The sequence below is a fragment of the Fonsecaea multimorphosa genome (genome assembly GCF_000836435.1).
Source record: "Fonsecaea multimorphosa CBS 102226 unplaced genomic scaffold supercont1.22, whole genome shotgun sequence".
NCBI classification, from domain to species: Eukaryota; Fungi; Ascomycota; class Eurotiomycetes; order Chaetothyriales; family Herpotrichiellaceae; genus Fonsecaea; species Fonsecaea multimorphosa.
The window spans coordinates 1,760-18,819 of NW_015971656.1; the positions used below are offsets into that span (position 1 = coordinate 1,760).

The 17,060-nt window shown below is 49.2% G+C and overlaps 9 protein-coding genes across 9 annotated transcripts; 5 read left to right on the top strand and 4 right to left on the bottom strand.

Moving 5' to 3' along the window:
* Positions 1 to 1,759: 1,759 nt before the first annotated feature.
* Z520_08999 (uncharacterized protein) lies at positions 1,760 to 2,170 on the top strand (the record flags this gene model as incomplete). Its single annotated transcript, XM_016779495.1, has 1 exon — positions 1,760 to 2,170. The coding sequence occupies one exon, from the start codon at positions 1,760 to 1,762 to the stop codon at positions 2,168 to 2,170; it is 411 nt and encodes a 136-aa protein (XP_016629206.1).
* Positions 2,171 to 2,289: 119 nt separating this feature from the next.
* On the bottom strand, positions 2,290 to 3,815 carry Z520_09000 (uncharacterized protein; the record flags this gene model as incomplete). Its single annotated transcript, XM_016779496.1, has 4 exons — positions 2,290 to 2,665; positions 2,717 to 2,767; positions 2,830 to 2,882; positions 2,949 to 3,815. 4 exons carry the CDS (start codon positions 3,813 to 3,815, stop codon positions 2,290 to 2,292), a joined length of 1,347 nt encoding a protein of 448 aa, XP_016629207.1.
* A 420-nt stretch (positions 3,816 to 4,235) lies between these two features.
* Positions 4,236 to 5,656, bottom strand: Z520_09001 (uncharacterized protein; the record flags this gene model as incomplete). The annotated part of the gene is made up of 2 exons (XM_016779497.1): positions 4,236 to 5,496; positions 5,589 to 5,656. The coding sequence occupies 2 exons, from the start codon at positions 5,654 to 5,656 to the stop codon at positions 4,236 to 4,238; spliced, it is 1,329 nt and encodes a 442-aa protein (XP_016629208.1).
* Positions 5,657 to 6,174: 518 nt separating this feature from the next.
* Z520_09002 (uncharacterized protein) lies at positions 6,175 to 6,916 on the top strand (the record flags this gene model as incomplete). The annotated part of the gene is made up of 2 exons (XM_016779498.1): positions 6,175 to 6,385; positions 6,441 to 6,916. 2 exons carry the CDS (start codon positions 6,175 to 6,177, stop codon positions 6,914 to 6,916), a joined length of 687 nt encoding a protein of 228 aa, XP_016629209.1.
* A 486-nt stretch (positions 6,917 to 7,402) lies between these two features.
* Positions 7,403 to 9,426, top strand: Z520_09003 (uncharacterized protein; the record flags this gene model as incomplete). Its single annotated transcript, XM_016779499.1, has 6 exons — positions 7,403 to 7,622; positions 7,675 to 7,975; positions 8,043 to 8,186; positions 8,235 to 8,381; positions 8,441 to 8,838; positions 8,891 to 9,426. 6 exons carry the CDS (start codon positions 7,403 to 7,405, stop codon positions 9,424 to 9,426), a joined length of 1,746 nt encoding a protein of 581 aa, XP_016629210.1.
* A 554-nt stretch (positions 9,427 to 9,980) lies between these two features.
* Z520_09004 (uncharacterized protein) lies at positions 9,981 to 10,316 on the bottom strand (the record flags this gene model as incomplete). The annotated part of the gene is made up of 1 exon (XM_016779500.1): positions 9,981 to 10,316. The coding sequence occupies one exon, from the start codon at positions 10,314 to 10,316 to the stop codon at positions 9,981 to 9,983; it is 336 nt and encodes a 111-aa protein (XP_016629211.1).
* A 151-nt stretch (positions 10,317 to 10,467) lies between these two features.
* Positions 10,468 to 12,078, top strand: Z520_09005 (uncharacterized protein; the record flags this gene model as incomplete). The annotated part of the gene is made up of 1 exon (XM_016779501.1): positions 10,468 to 12,078. One exon carries the CDS (start codon positions 10,468 to 10,470, stop codon positions 12,076 to 12,078), a length of 1,611 nt encoding a protein of 536 aa, XP_016629212.1.
* Positions 12,079 to 12,705: 627 nt separating this feature from the next.
* Positions 12,706 to 14,353, bottom strand: Z520_09006 (uncharacterized protein; the record flags this gene model as incomplete). Its single annotated transcript, XM_016779502.1, has 5 exons — positions 12,706 to 13,543; positions 13,588 to 13,834; positions 13,891 to 14,006; positions 14,065 to 14,173; positions 14,242 to 14,353. The coding sequence occupies 5 exons, from the start codon at positions 14,351 to 14,353 to the stop codon at positions 12,706 to 12,708; spliced, it is 1,422 nt and encodes a 473-aa protein (XP_016629213.1).
* Positions 14,354 to 15,481: 1,128 nt separating this feature from the next.
* Positions 15,482 to 16,723, top strand: Z520_09007 (uncharacterized protein; the record flags this gene model as incomplete). Its single annotated transcript, XM_016779503.1, has 4 exons — positions 15,482 to 15,686; positions 15,744 to 16,085; positions 16,137 to 16,511; positions 16,572 to 16,723. 4 exons carry the CDS (start codon positions 15,482 to 15,484, stop codon positions 16,721 to 16,723), a joined length of 1,074 nt encoding a protein of 357 aa, XP_016629214.1.
* Positions 16,724 to 17,060: the final 337 nt, after the last annotated feature.

Genomic DNA, 17,060 nt, shown 5'->3' on the forward strand with positions numbered 1-17,060 from the left:
GTTAACTTTATTAGCTAGGTTACCTTAACGCGTTATAATACGTACTATTTCTAGAATATCGGGATATTAATCGGCTATTAAGTTAAGATACTAGACTAGACTAATATAATACTCGAATTATTTATTATACTTCTCCTTTCTTTAAGTATAGTAATTAGAGTAGTAGTCTCGAAACTTAATAAGATTATCTACTAATTAATAGATAATATATTTAACTTAATCTTAATATTCTATATTATTAATATTATTACTCTTAACCGGCCTTTTATATTATTACTTAACCCTAACTATCTTATCTTCTAGAATAGTATTACTTAAAATATTATAGCTAAATACTAAATCGAATCTAGTAGATAATAGCGATATACTTATTAGAGAGACGTTATTATTTTACGGATCTAGATCTTCTAGTATTAGTAGAGAAGTAGGAGATAGAAGATAGTATAAGAGATCTAGTTTATTATATCTAGTATTATTATAGTTATTATCTAATAATAAACTCTACGCCGTAGAAAAAGTAGTAATAGATAGTAGATTATTCGAAGTATATCGGTTTAAAAGTGAAGGCGGGAGAGATACTATTATAGAGAGAATCTCTCTATTATAAAATTAATTATACTATTATATATATCTTTCTAAGACCTTATATTATCGCTTTACTTATTTTCGCCGTATATCGACTTAGGCTTTTTCTTCCTTACTTATATATTTAGATAGTCTATCTCTTTTCCTAGTTATACTATTAGATATAGTAATAAATTAAGAGATCGACGCTATTAAAATCCGGATCTTTTACCTATATTAATTTTTTATTATAAACTAAAGTTACGTAGTTATATAGAGAGAAAGGTAGCGAAAGAGTATACTATTCTAAATACGGTTTAACTTTAGCCGCGAAATCTCAAAAAGGATAAGTTAACCGCGAAATAATCGCGAAAATCTAAACTAGAAGATATACCGCGGCCTTCCTAATCTCGTCGTCGAGACGCCTAACTTCGGCGGTATCTAGTATTACTAAGGGGAGAGAGATCGTAATAAAAGTAAGGATACTACTAGTATATATATCGGAGAATTATTTAGTGAAATTTAAGCAGTGGATTCTTCCATTTCACGTCTAGTCGGGATATTCCTAAGGGCTATCTCCAAGGGGCTCGAAAACGCGAAAATAATGAGCTAGGGACCGAGCACGGAAGATGGTCTGTAGAAGGCAGGGCTCGTAGCCCTATCGCTACCGGCCTTTTCGAATGCGGTGAGTATTTGAGATATGGTCACGCGTATGAGGTTCATTAACATTGAGCCAGTCGTCGTAGCGTAGATATCGAACCCCTCTTAGCACAGTTCAATAGGTAATGGCCTTGGCTGCTCCCGAGCCGAAGGATAGGATAGCTGATAGCTGCGAGGGCTTACAACTGAAGACTTTGGAGATATTGGCATGTGCCCTTTGGCTTATCACCGGTAAAGCAATAGGGCTGGCCTCGTAAATGTCTCCGAAAGGTAGATTTTCCGGAAATCCCGTTTGGCAGTCAAAATTGAGATCCATAGTGGTAAGGCTAATTTCACGGCAACCGTCAAGCATGACTCGGGGTACCATGTGTCATATAAAGTTCGGAGTTACACCGTGGTTCTCGAGGCATCAAGGCACAATATGAGGTGGTATTATTTAAGCTTGGAAAAGTTCTACAAGGTGGTGACCAGTAAAACTCAATACTCATAGCGAAATCAAGACATCTCGATATTTTGATATATACAGCCCATCATTATGTCTACAGATCAAGAAGCGACTATCTGCTCATTGGCCACGACCTTTTTCGACGCCATCGAGGCTAGAGATATCGACACCATGAGAAACTCGTTCACCCCTGAAGCTGAGATTTGGCATAACACGGACGAGCTAATCGTTTCACGCGACCAGACAGCCCAAGTCCTTGCCGGCATGGTACAGCGCATCACCAACATCAAATATGCCCATCGTCGGCTATTCGTATTTCCGGGTGGTTTTGTCCAGCAGCATATCTTGGAAGGAAACAGGGTGCATGACGGCGAAAAAGTGCGTTTGCCGTGTGCCTTAGTCTGCCTGGTCCAGGATGGAAGGATTACCAGATTGGACGAATATTTCGACAGTGCTCATGTGGCGCATTTCAGAAAGTTTGTGTCAAAATCTCAGATCTGAAGGTCATCGAATATCACTGTTGACTGTATAGGATTCTGATGACGGAAGGAACAAGCGATTGGTCATGTTTAGTGTCCTGGCATTTGAAGAGATAGCTTCTAGAGAAGTGCACTTTCGATTCAGAAACCCAGTGCAACGATTGGGTGAAGATTGGTCCGAGCAGATTCCTCTTCGATGCGGTCCTCAAATTGATACCAGTCGGAATAGGTAACTCCGGTAGTTAACAGACCGGCGGGACCCGAGTTCCAGACTGGAACTTCTCCTCGAAAATCAGGGTACGCGGCCAGAAAATCGGAGTTCATAGTCCAACACTGTATGTCCTTCAAATGTTCGAGAAATCGCGGAGTGAAGTGAGATAGCCCAGTCTGTGGGCTAATGAGGGACGCTGCCTTTAGATCGTACGGCCACATGAAGCGGAACATCGTGTGCATTATTCGTAGAAATGTGTCACTATAGTAATGCTGACAGACAGTGAGGCGTTCGCGAAAGCCAGGCCTGGTGACAGGGTCAGAGGAGGCTATGTGTTTTTGGGGCGGTACACTATACCAAACATAAAAGTCGGCAATGACCGAATGGGGAATTGTGAGCTGTGATGGCCTGTATTAAAGAATACATCAGCATGTTTATCTCACTATAGCCAAGACTGAACGGGTTGCTACCTAGGCTTCATGAAAGGAGGGAACAGCTTTGATCCCACAGAGTTGGTAGTCATCTAAACAAGCACAATATCTTTAGCCTGGGATTCATACGGACATGGATCAGCAGACAGTTTACTCACATCTCCTCCTATGAGTTGACTGGCAATAGTCAATACAGCCAGGCGTTCGACGGGTCCGTAGCCCCTGCGGAAGTACTTTTCGTCGAGCTCTCGAAGACAGCTCCATCGGGTATCAACCCTGACGATTTGAGAAAACTGAGACCAGCCTCTGGAGACAGCGTTGATGATAATGTGCATATCTAGCTCCAGAGTGGCTGTGCTTGGACCAGACAGCTGCGATTTCGCCTGGGCAATAAGCTGCTCGACTTCTTCCCATGTTTTCCTTTGGCGACCGGCGCTGTTGTGGGCAATTGGAAACGCCCCCGACACTACAGCTGTATCATTGACTGGTTCAGGTCCGCCTGAAATGGTATGTTGAGCCAACGACACGTTGTTCGGTTCTGGGCCTTGGGCGCCAAAGCTATCGATTTCGAAGGCCTGTATGGCGTAGAGATCATCAAGCACCCCCAAGGGACTCGTCTCGCCGTAGCCATTCACCAGCGTCTGGTCCAAAGGCGCTGGCTCACTAGCCGACGAAGAATCGCTTTCGATATTAAGCTGCGTCTGGAGGGTATGGCCATCGTAATCAGGGGATGTCGTTGTTTCAGAATGGCCTAGATCTGTGAGGTCTGCTCGGAGTAGTCCCTGAATTTGCAGCATTCGTGTCCGATGCCTGTTATTTCTTGCTTCATTGTCATCTCGATCCTTTATCAGCTGAGCAAGGAGGGAATCCGGTTTTTCGTCTTGCAAAATCTGCAGACGCTGCTCCAGATTCCGCAGGTTTTCCCGATCTCTCTTCCGTTTACGCTGTTGGCAGATCCGATCCATTTCTCGCTTCCTGGTTCGTTTGCATAGCGCAGGATTGCTTGCCGAAGCTGTCTGAGCCATCGACGACGACATTGAGGTGAGAAATATCTTGAGGAACCACAAGTTCTGCTTCCTTTCTTCCGCCCATCAATAACGATAAACGAAGTTGCGGGGAGATTCTACGCCCGTCTGGGGTCTGCGGGGAAAGAAAGTACCCATACGGGGATGGATCGCTGCCTCGGTATTGCCTACAGTTGGCCGTAGCCGAAAACCTGCGCCATGTGGGGATAATGGTCGCGTCTGGCCAGCGAGAATAGGTCAACCTCGCCTCGGTCGGAACCGACTTTTTACGTTGAGGGCGGAACACCCCAGGGACCACTTTAACGGGTGCAAGGTGCGTCGAGGAAAAAAAGGGATTTTCGATACTGATGATGACGGGCTGAGCCCATGTCTCAATTGGCAGCTATCGTGGAATGGACTATGGGGTCTCCTGCGTTCCAGCTACATCTTCCCCTTTAGAGGCTCTTGTGCCTCCGTTGGGTCAGTCGCCCATTCAGCTACCCAGAGAGGGCATTCTGTCTCAAGTAGAAACACGGTAAAGCCTTCCGTTCCAACCTTCTGCGGAGTCGTTTCCTGCTCCGTGGCTTTCTTGTGTGCTTCATCTGGGGCACCATGACAAGCCATCGCCGAAGCCAAACCGGCACCGTACGGCTGGAATTCAAGCCCCTGATTCCACGTGGAATTTTCATCTTGATTATATATTATGGGTCCGGAGAACTCGCTCATGGTGTTTCGATGATAATACGGTAGCCAATAAGTATTCTCCATTGTGTTCCAGCGAGGTGGCACGATGGCAAAGTCCACCACCCCAGTGCCTGGCTCGCGGTATGACGGGGCTGTCAAAATGGTGAACAAACTTGGGTCTGGATGATCATAGAGAACGCTACCAAGGACACAGAAGCGCGCAAGGTCGTATTTGTATGGATAGTAAGTGCCATTCCATGCCGCGACATCGAAAGGGGTGTGATCCTGAGTGCAGCTGAAGAGGCGCCCTCCCAACCTCGATATTATCTGCCATTCTTGGTTATTCGCACAGGCTCGGCCATCCCTTAATGTACCATCAAAGGCAGCGACAGGGATCTGGAAATCGCGAACGTTGGCCAAGCTGCATGACCCAATAGGTCCAAGCTCGGGCAGACGAAAGTGCCCCTGGAACAGTTCGCAGATATAGCCTCGGGCTTGACCAGTGGGTAATGTCACCCGGTGCCGGATTCCACGCGGAATGACAGCAATTTCGTTCTGGCGAACCAGAAGGTGTCCTAGTTCTGTCTGGACATCGAGTGCGCCTTGTTGCGGAATGATCAACATATCACCATCGAGGGACGAAAAGGCTTGGGCGTCTTTCATATCGTCGGTGATGGCAAAGATGTAAATGGCTAGTCCTGTCTTGGTTGATGAATCCCCGGAATGTGCAAGGAGAACGGAATGAGTCCAATCTTGACCAGCCTTGACAGGAAACGACATCCACCGATGAATATTGGGACTGAGATGGCCTTTCGAACCCGCCGTACTCGATTGCGAGCCGTATGGTCTGAAAGCACTATGGTTTCGAGAAGAAGTTGCCCGGTAAAGCCATGTCTGGAGGGAATGATCCCTCGGCGAAGTAAATGCACTTCCCGACACTCGTTCTGTCAACAAGCCAAGCGGCGGTTTCTGAGGATTGCTGCATGCGACTGGATTTCCTCCTGAGAATGCTTCCGACCTGAGGATCTCAGCTGTTATACCAGCAAAGAGCACAAATCATGACCGCAAAGTACACCAGTGCGGAATGCGTCAGACAATAGGAATCCTTACTGGTGATAATTGCCAAATCCTTCAAGATACTGGTACTTCTCTGCCAGAGCAAACTTAGTCACTGGCATTGTGCAAAGAATATAACTGTTTGCGAGTTGTGTTCAGAGGGAAAAGAATGAATTAGAGCTAGATATTCGAAATGACAAGCACTGTGGTGTCGAAGCCAAAACACAGCATGAGCAAGACTTTGGGCCAGAACCAGCCTGGGCAGTGGCCCTGAGTCAGGGTTCCAAATGCTGGACAGCCCAGACATCGAAAACGCTAGTTTACTACATTGCCAGCTAGAAGCAGTGCTTCACGTCGTGCCTACGAGATCCTGCGTTGCATGAGCGTCCGAACGAAAGAGCAACCACCCCCGCAGCGATGTCAGCAGGCCCTGAGTCATGGTGGCCTCTGATTGGACGGCATGACACAGTCTGTGGAGGTTGGCGAAGTTTCCCTAGACGAACCCAGCTGTCGATCGAGCTCAGGAAAACGGGCGTGAAAGAAATGCAGCCGGGGAGCCCAGTCTCCCTTGAACATGTAAGTTGCTGTTTGTGTAAGACGGCGAAAAACCTCAACCATTGCCACGATCAATCGAGAGGAGATGGATACGCACCTGGAATCAGCAGCGAGGCCTTCGGCCTGTACGCAGATGATAATAGTCAAACTCGTGCCCGGGACCTCGATCAAAGGTTCTTCGAAAGAGGCCAGCGTCTTTCGGGAGATCATCCAGTTCCTTGAATCTCGTCCAGGTGTTTGTAGGGTATATTGGGGCATCGAGTTGGAAACATCTAACGTACTGCATATACATGTTGGTATGTTTGCCTGTGCCATATTGCCTACAACAGAACTGACTCAATTCGAATCTAGTGAGAGAGCGACTGCATGCTCATTACGACTTTCTGGCATCATCTGATTATCAGGCTTTAAAGGGAAAACTGGAATCTATGATGGAAGGCGACCCGATCATTCGTCATGCGTTCTTGCTCGAGTACACACAAAATTGCGAATCGCTTGGCAAGGGTGCACCTTTCACAGGGACTGCGATCTACGTTGATACCGATAGAGCATGGGACTATGCGTGGCAACTTTGGGCGACCATTGTGCCCAAAGTCAAAGGCTGCATGGGCGTGGCAGGGGGATACATTGTTGAGCCCATAGACGGCCACAAGAGGTGTTTCATCGCATGGGTTGGCTGGAACTCAACTGAAGAACATGCGGAATACCACCACACACAGCACTGGCGGGACAGGCAAGCTATTCTACGACAAGGCCACAAGGGTTACAGAGAGTATTGTCATGTGGTCTTCGACAATAGCCAGCCTCCGCCGAAGAGCTCACTTTAATGCTTGAAGAGGTTAACCACCAAGGCGGATTTGTTATTGATGAGGTAGATTCCTGTTTAAGACCGAGCCCGGTAGCCTTGCCCTATTCTGCCCGAAATTGCTTCATTCGAAACTGTATTGCATTCACGCCCATGTGAGCTTAGGCAGATGAAAAATCACGTCTTCTGAAGGTCTCACGGGGGCACAAAATCTGTTGACTAAGGCACTGAGAGCCCTCGGACAATGTTTCATGGAAGTCAAGGCTAACCGAAGCACTAAAACCTGACTCGCCGCTCCTGGGTCATGATCGTGGAGTGTGGAGAGTGGGAAAGTGGTAATCCCGACTCAAAAGGGAGTGGTAGGAAAGCCGTGTGGTTGCGTAGCCTTGGTATAAAGGGTTGGTTATAGCACGACTTTCATCCGTGCAAACGATGAAATTTGGTGAAGAGGATTTCCTGGTTTCCTGATCGATATCTCTACATATCACTTCGGTGGAGCTCCACAAAGATGCAGCCACAGGAAGAGAAATCCATGGTCGCGGCGGAGACTGATCACCACGAAAAAGCGTCGGACCCAATTACCAAGCCTGAAACCGAGTCCCCCCATGATCTGGCAGACTTGGACCTGGCAAATACCAAAGCTTACAAGGGCAATGACTCGGATGGTAAAGTCGTTTGGACTCCGAGAACTGTTTTAGCCTTCCTCTCCCTAGCTGGCCTCAATTCAGGTATTTTACTTATCTGCACCTACGATATGACTGCCGCTGACGTTAAACGTAGGCTCTCAATTGATCCTTTATTTTGTCGGTGGTTGCCTGTCTTATATCGCCGCCGACCTCGATGGTGCAGTTCTGGAAGGTTGGCTGCCTGTGGCCAACATCCTGGCCGTGGCTGCTGTAGCACCCTTCACGGGATATCTTGAAGATCTCTTAGGTCGAAGGATCATCGCGATTGGTGGCGCTGTATCCCTTTGCATTGGTTGTCTCATTCTCGGGACAGCTCACACGTTTCCACAGGCGATCGTAGGCCTGGCAATAAGTGGGGCAGGTGCTGCGGTGGGCGAGTTAACGGCGCTCGCTGGGTAAGTCAGGCTCGTTTATATTTTCTTCCCTCTCATACGGCGTATCAGGCTAACCCCAGCGTGATAGCACTTCAGACATGGTCCCTGTCAAGCAACGTGGACTGGCAGCGGCCGCAGTCACAGGCCTGATCTTGCCATTCGCTCCAAGCGTTCTATATGCCCAGCTGTTCGCATCCAGGGCCACTTGGAGATGGGGTGCATGGGTGGCGATGTGAGGGAGCCGCCCCGATTTCCGAATATGACTAACTGTGTTGTCAAGAATATACAATGGCCTTACTTTGGTCGGGCTCACGTTTACCTACTTTCCCAAAGCACATCCTCGAACACAAGGACTGACCGCCCGCGAAGTCATCAGAAAAATAGACTTCGTTGGAGGCTTACTGTCGATCGTCGGCGTCACTCTTCTGTAAGTATAGTTCGTTACCTGGTCCCGGCATACGTCCAAATTGCTAATTGTTGCAAAAGACTGGTGGCGCTGCAAGCAGGCGGTTACTCCCATCCGTGGTCGAGCGCATACGTCCTCTGCACACTCTTGATTGGAGCTGCTCTGGTCTTTGCCTTTTTTGTCTGGGAGTGGAAAGGGGCAAGGTATCCCATGGTTCCAAAGGAGTTGTTCGCAGGCCAGAGAGTCGTGGCACTCGCCTATGGTGTCGCGTTCATTGGTGGAATGAGTTTCTACTCGTTGCTGAACATGTACCCCCTCACTTACTCAACAGTATATTCTCCAGATCCCGTCAAAATTGGTCTCAGAGCGGTTGGAGTTGCAATATGTAACATTGCTGGGGCAGTATTCTTCAACGCTATGCTTTCGTTGACCAAGGGGCGAGCTCGGGAGATACTTCTCACCGCGTCCATCATCATGAGTAAGTCCATCGGCACACTTTTGACCTTCTCCAAGACTTAACTCTGCATCAGCTGCACTTGACGGCGCATTAGCCGTGGCCAACCCGTTTAACGCCAACACCACCGTCACCATCGGATCCTTGGCAGGTCTAGGTGTTGGAGGTATCTTGGTTCCAGCAGCAACTGTTGCTATGATTGTTGTCCCCGACTCTCTACTTGGTACTGCCGTCTCCTTATCTTTGTCTGTGCGCACGGTGGGAGGCTCGATCGGCTACAGCATATACTACAACGTGTTCGCCAACAAGCTGAAGACAGCACTTCCCACGAAGATTGCACAGTACGCCATTGAAGCGGGACTTCCTGTGGCCGAGGCCGAAAAGTTTGTGGAGACATTCCTGACCGATTCGGCGGACATCGCCAAAGTCCCGGGTGTCAATGAAAGCATTGTCGAAGCAGCAACCCTTGGTTCTCGCTGGGCATATGCGGAATCCCTGCGTTATGTTTGGTACACCAGTATCGCCTTTGGCTCTCTGGCAATCATCCTTTGCCTGTTCATGCCGTCGATACGGAAGTACTCCACCAACCGTATCGCTGTACAGGTAAACTGAGTATGTTTGAGGTAGACAAGACTTAACCTTCAAGGTAGAGGTCCACTATCCACCATTTCTCCGGTGCCGATAGGCTTGCACATTCTCTTGCCGCTTGATTTCGACGTTTACCTGTAATATTAATATGCACCCCCAGAGAAACTTCAATAGTGGTGGAAGTTCCTTTCGGTTATCCAACAGCTTATCGAGAGATACCTTGGTTGAGCTTGTGAGTCTAACAGCTATATATATTGCACTGAGGATCCCCCACCATGGCCGTTGCCGATCCCAATCACCGACCTATCCGTCCTACATGTCAGTGATAAGATGGAATTTTATGCCGCCGCTGGACCCTACAACAAAACTAACAAATACTGAAAAGATTATGATTGGCAGGCGTCACTGTTGTTTTGTTTGTGGGGTTATCCTACGCAAGGTCCACAAGCTTGCTCCTGGGCAGTAGGTGGGGGATAGGGCTTACCCGCGCCATGTAAGCGCCCAGGAATGACCGATAAGGGATCCCCTTATCTGACCATTGAAGGCTTGCAATGCAGATGATCGGTGGAAGTCTCTCATCAAGGGCTTGAGAGATTAAGGACGTAGATAGCGTGTTTTAACGGGTTGAGATTCATCATAGTGAATTCGAGGTAAGTTCCTCCATTTCCAAGTTTACCATTGCGTACTAACAGCGTGTCACAGGGCAGAAGCTCCTGCGTGGTCACATTGATGGTAGCCGACCACCGGCGAAGCCCCAAGATTCCTCCCACTCTCCGGCCGGCCGTGATGTTGGTATGACACCGCAGGCGGGAATTTGACACATTGACCATGACTTCAATTCCTGGTTGCAACTCGACTGGTGGTCGTACCCGTGACGGTTGCTGGACGTGCAGAACGAGGTATGTTTTGGCCATCGCGGGCCCAGTTCAGTGCTGACCAGAGCGGGCTAGGCGGAAAAAATGTGACGGGAAACGACCTTTCTGCAATAATTGCCACAGGCTCGGCCTGGTCTGTGCAGAGTACAGAGTCGAAATAATATGGGAAGACGACATTCGACGCAAGGGAATGAGGAAGCGCGGTCCATTATGTCGAGCGTCGAATCGTGACTCAGTTCGAAACACTTATCAATCCTATCAATCCAAACGAGCCTGTCAATTGCAACGACCGGTAGTGAAAGAAGGGTCTCTTCCAGCCAAGCATGTCAACAAAACCCCAATCGAGATGACGGGAGCGCAAGTCAACAGAATCGCGGGAAGTGCTGAGACAGCTCACGCTATTGGCATCCACGACGCCCAACCCCAGCTGCTGGCGAATTCGCGATTACTCTGGTTGCACCCGGGCCGGTTCAGCCCAGGTCGTTCGTATCTATGGGATCAGTACCTCAACCGCTTCTGCAGGACCTTTCCAAGCTATGCCGGACCTCAAAATCCTTTTCTGTCCGTTCTAGTCCCCATGGCCCTGCAGTCCAACATGCTGTTCGAGGCATTAATTGCCATGAGCGGAGCGCAAACTTGGGGAAGTGCGTCGCTTGAGCTGCGCGAAGAGACTCTTGAAGCGAAGCACAATGCCTTGAAGGCTTGCAGGGAGCTTCTGAACGGCCCGACATGCTCTCATATCAGTCGCTCTAGGACCGAGAGGGATGCCATCGGCTCCGTGGCGGTCTCCAGCGGATCAAGCACTAATGGTTCTATCACAATGGATACGCAGCTGATCGTGCTCCTTGCGACAGTCACCATGCTTTTACTCTACGAGAAATTCACCGGTGAAGGTGAGAAAAATTGGAAACCACATCTCAACTTCATCAATCACGTCTTCGCCTTGACAGACATCCCGAGGGGATCAAACAAGTTCAACATTGCAATGTGCTTCCTCCATGGGCTCTTCACGTACAATGACCTGGTCGGATCGACCTCTCTCAGAAGTGCTCCGCTATCAACTTTCTATGTTCAGGCCTGTGAGGCAGATCCGACCTACGGTAGTTCACACGCGACCAGTATACCTTCACCACATCCCCCACTTGGATCCGTCGACCGCCAAAATTGGCTGACATGTTCGGACCGCGGTGGACGTCGATTTGGTGCTTACCAGTTCCCCAGCATGATTGCTAGGATAAGCTCAGGCGATACATCATTAAGCATGACAGATATCATTCAGTGGGACGGCCGAATGGATTGGTTCCCGAGCTTCTGCTTGAAAGACAACGAGTCGTGCTATTTGGCTAACAGAGAATCACACGAAGAGGCAAGCATAATAGTTGAGCTCTACCGGAAGACAGCCATGATATACTATGAACAGAGGCTGCTCCGAGACCATCAACAAATCACTCTAAGCACGACACCACTCCGCCGTACCGCTCAACGTGGACACGGCAAAGGAGGAGAATCAGACTTGCCTTACAGCCAGCATATACGAGCAATCGAACTCATCAAGCTCATTCCCGCCCACTCGCCGTATGAGAATTCTCTTCTTTGGCCGATCAGCATCATCGCCCCGGATTTGCAATATCACCATACCGCCGAGAGACAGTATCTTTTCAAGAAATTGGAGTGGTTGGAGCGAAGATTCCAGATGAAGCAGTTTCACTGCATGCGACAATTCTTGCGTGATTTCTGGACCAGGGCGGATGAAAGCCACGCGTTAAAAGATATGATATCATTCTCGATGCTGCAAGGGTGAAATTTCATCCTATTCGGGCCACGTTTTCCGTGATGCGAATCAAGGGGGGAGCTTGACAGGGGTACGATTGGTCCAACAACCCGCTGGTGTCCTTATCCGCCGTCCAGAGTTCGCAATTTCATGGCGCGTGTGGCAGTTTAGCCTGGACCAGCATGCTCAGGGGGCACCGGTTCATGCCAGCGGCCTCACATCGAGCAAAAACTTCGGCATATTGTTCCAGAACACACAAGAAGCCCATTCACGCGTCTGCCCGGGTGCCAAAAGAGGACAAGATTATCACTCTTGGCCTAGCGCCGCTTTGAAGGCAACCACATGCTTTTTTGAGAATTCATCCACAAGCTTGGCGTTGCAACGGGTCGTTCGAGCAATGAGACTATGAGGGTCACAGATTCCCAGGCTGGGCTCTGCGCACATGCTCTCAGGATGAGACGCGAGACTTGTGCCTCGTTCGACAAGAAGCACATTGGCAGCGACGCACGAAGGCATCAATAAAAGTGACCTAATCATGTGTGTTTGAATCCACCTCAAAGAAAGCCACATGCCCGGGGCTTACTGCAGTAATATCCTTCCCTCCAACGAGCTCTGCCCAGGAATTTCCCTCCCACTTCCCGTATTTGCCCATCTCCTTCAGAAAGACACATCTGCACAACTAAAGGCGGGGCTCGTAGCGCCCGAGTAGTCGGCGACGATGGCTTTTACAGCTGCGTAGAGCCCTGGCCCAAGAATAAATAGTCCGACGATCATGACGAAGATATGGATAAGCGTCATGACACTTCTACCGAACGTCTGGAAGCAACGACCTTGGTATAACTGCCAGTAGCAGATCGCGAAGAAGATGTAGCCGAAGAAGGAGTCGAAGGCCGCACTCAAAAGGGACAAGAAATCTCCCATACTAGGTATGACTTCGGCGAAAATGAAGGAGAGGATCCAGACACCAGAGACGATGAGACCCCAAACGGCCCAACCAACCACTGTGTGACTGTGGGTGTGTCTTGATGTGCCCAGGACTCGATGATAGATAAATTTGGCGGTCGTATTCGAGTATATGATTCCAATGACCAGAGTGGGTACAATGACAAACGCCGAGGAAGCCTTTTCGTAGGCAGAAACTCTTAAGCTACCAAAAGCTGGGGCCACAGAGTACTGGCCGAGGAGGTGAAAGCTAATCGCAGGTGGCACCGTGAATAGGATTGTTGTTACGCCGAGAAGGACTGCAAGAGCCTTTGGGAAGTCCTGAGGCCTCTCCATTTCGGCGATAAATTGCGGAAAGAGAATTTGAGGCACCCAAAGGAACGTGACGTTCAAGGTGGCGTTCATACAGTCGACCCAGGTGGTTCCGAGCAACGGAAAGGCATATGTCTTGACGAGTCTGGCCGTGGGATAGTCACCATGATATCCATGGAGAGGGGTTTTCTCGACTCCAGCGAATATCATAAAGAGAGGAGGGATATTGTCATCGCACAAGCTACGATAAGAAGATTAGCTTACTATATCAGCAAGGAGAGTAACTCACCAGAGACGAGTGACATGATTGATATATGGTGTAAAGTTCTAGTGATGGAGGTCAAGATCCCCATGATCATCACAATCACAGCAAAGACGACACTGCATTGTGAGTGGTCTGATAGGACGTTAAGGACCTTTGCCCCTGTGAGAACGTGAAAGCCGATCAGGAGGATATTGTTGGCCAGCAGCATGAAAGCTGTCACCCAATAAGCAACGCGGCTTCTGCCAAAAATATGGAAGCCAAAGTCGCCTGTTATGCTGTCAGCTAGGTCTTCTTGCAGTCTAGGTTGATCGGGCATCACGGACAAATATCCCGGATTTGAGGGTATTTCATGAGATACTTGTGCATAGTCATGGAGGTGACCCAGAAGAGGGAGCCAGCAAGAATGGTGGTAACAGCCCATGGGACCCAGCCCAGAACACTTGAGAAATGGTGAGCCTTCAAAATGCCGGGGACCCACCAAGGACTGTAACACGTACGAGAGCGACCATGCTTGAGCCATGATGGCAAGACCGACTTGATCGCCACACAGCAACCACGCCGCCTTCTTCCACGACATGGTCCGAAGCTTGATTTCATGGGAGTGGTCTGGATGAGTGGTTGACTCCGATGTCAGCAAATTCACCCGCTGGAAGGTCGCAGGATACAGTTCTCACCTTCAATTACCAGCGCATTTATGGTTGCTATACTGTCGGCCTGGGTCACTTCATCCCCAAAGTCGGCCTTTGCTATTTCTTTGTCGGCGGTGGGAAGGGAGTGGTCGGCCATGGTCGGCCGTGATGTGTGTTATTCGACTCGACGGCCAAATTCCAGGTCTTCTGAGAGATGAGGTCTCGCTGCAGGAAGAAGGCGTGCAATCCGTTTGGGAGAACCCATCAGCCTTATATAGCCAACTTTTCAAAAGATGGTGTATATTGGTACCTCGCCCAGGCGTGGGCTTCTCGTTTTCTGCTTCTTAGCGGCTGGGTAAAGACTTTCGGCTTTCCGTGACCAGTGCAGCGCGATAAGAAAATTAAGGCCCAATGGCACGCATTTCGAAACCTATCGTGTCAAACCCATCAGAACTTGAACGCATTCATCAGAGATAGTGTAGTCAACAAAGATGAGATTTATCGTGGCGAGCCTAGAATGCGAAGTATCCTCGTCGAAGATTGCTTAACCACATCTGGAGTATTAGAGGCGCCGCCCTGAGTTCAGCAGCCGCTGATCATCAGGTAACGCAATTTATGCCATTGTTGATAGGCTGAGCGCATGAAGCTAGGGTTCGTTTACTCCATAAACTACCAAACAAGGAAAGGATGAAATGTCAGCCGGATGCCCGCAGAGTCTCAAGATAGTGGATAGTGGAGGTCCTCAGGGTCAATGTCGATACCGCCCACTCCAAGCCAATCAAAATTTGCTACTTGTTTTGTATTCCATTGGCAGGAAGAAGTTGTGTCGATGGATTTGCTGGCTGCGGCCGAAGATTATTCTCCACATCACTCTATGGACTCCATAGATAACATATCCCTGCAGGCGGGACGAAATCCAAATCAGTTCGACACCTAGAGCACCGGCATTTGGCGCCTAACCGTGAATGGGGGATTCGAGGCGCCCGGCCGAAACAGCCGAACTCAGATTCATTCGAAGCCAATCATGTCCTAGATATCCGTTGAGGCACGAAATGGCATTTGGGCGATTGCCTGGATCGAAACCGCGCAGTGGGTTCTCGGGGCATGTAGAGTCTACCTTACGAAGTAACCTCACGGCATTGCCAGTCATGCGCAAAGGTAGACAAGATTATATATAACTTCAACGATATGCCAAATCCAGGTCAGAATATGTTTGATTTGAGAAGCATATTGTGAATCTTGTAACACCTTCTTTCACTTGTCGCTTTCTCGAATCTTGCGAACAATGTCTGCCACTACCGTTCTGACAGCCTCTGCGAGGCATGAAGCTAGTACCTTCCCTAAATCAATGAAGCTCGCCGGGGTTCTTGATGAGTTCGAATCTTTCGATGTCACTCCATGCATCGGTAAGGAGTTTTCGAATGTGGACCTGGCGGGATGGTTACGCGCTCCTAACTCGGATGAACTCATCCGGGACCTCGCCATCACAGGTAGGTATGCTAGACTCCTGTGCAAGTCGGACTATCTTCTTCTAACATATTAAACAGTCGCTGAACGGGGGGTTGTTTTCTTCCGAGGACAAACCCGACTCACAAATGATTTGATGAAAGAGCTAACCCAGCGCCTGGGCCTGCTTTCTGGAAAGCCCGCCGACACAGGTTTGCACATCCACCCAGTAAGCAACTCGGGTCGCAAGCTGGGCGGGTCAGACGACGAAATCAGTGTAATTAGTTCCGAACAAGCCAAGGATCTTTTCAAATCCCAGTACGACAAATACGCCGACAAGAAGCAGAGTAGCAAACACGGATGGCACAGCGACATCTCATTCGAGCCTGCACCAGCGGACTTTACGATTATGCGAGCCACGCAACTCCCCAAGACTGGCGGAGGTGAGTGATTTTTGAAAGTTGGGTCCGTAGATCTCGCTGACTTGTCGACAGACACCCTCTGGGCATCTGGATATGAAGTGTATGACCGTCTTTCGGCTCCATACCAGAAGTTCCTGGAGAGCTTGACGGCTACATATGCACAGCCTGCTTTTGCCGAGTCGGCCCAAAGAGGTGGATTCGAAATGTTCGCCGGCCCTCGCGGCTCGCCGCTCAACGTTGGCACAAACCTTGTGTATCACCATCCGGTCGTTCGGACGAATCCTGTCACTGGCTGGAAGAGTGTCTTTGGCTTGGGCATGCACGTCCAGAAGATCGATGGCCTCTCCAGCGCTGAGAGTGACGCAATGAAAGCCTGGCTTCTGAGCATCGTTGCGGAAAACCACGATCTCCAGGTCCGATTCCGTTACCAAGGAGAGGGTGATATGGGTAGGTCATTCATTCTCCATTCCTTCCGACGAGATTACTGACTAAACTCCTTGTCTGCAGCAATCTGGGACAATCGAAGTGTGTTTCATACGGCCACGTTTGATTACGCTGGCCTCGGCCCCAGAACCGCACAACGGACCGTTGGAGTAGCTGAGAAGCCTTACTTGGATCCTGCCAGCAAGTCGAGAAGAGAAGCGCTGAGCGAGTTGTGATCACGGAGCATGAGCTAAGTGGCGCTGGAATCACTCCAATCATGAAGGCTGACTGCAGCCGTGCAGCCAGGAGGAATTTTCCAAACACATAGTATACAATTACCTTTCTATCTAATAAAAGTAGATAAGAAGAGCTCCCACTGTGAGGGGGATAGCGGCTGGTGAACCTCCTTGGTGAAGAACTAGTATGCATAAGCCTGAAATGTGGATAAATAAGACTACTCCTCCTGCCTGTTTTCCGTTGTGATAGATTGAACAAGAGAAATCTCATCTGTCACTCCAGCCGACCCTAGACGCTTGTCCGTCTTATAAAGTGACTCAGCTGCCGCTACTTGGG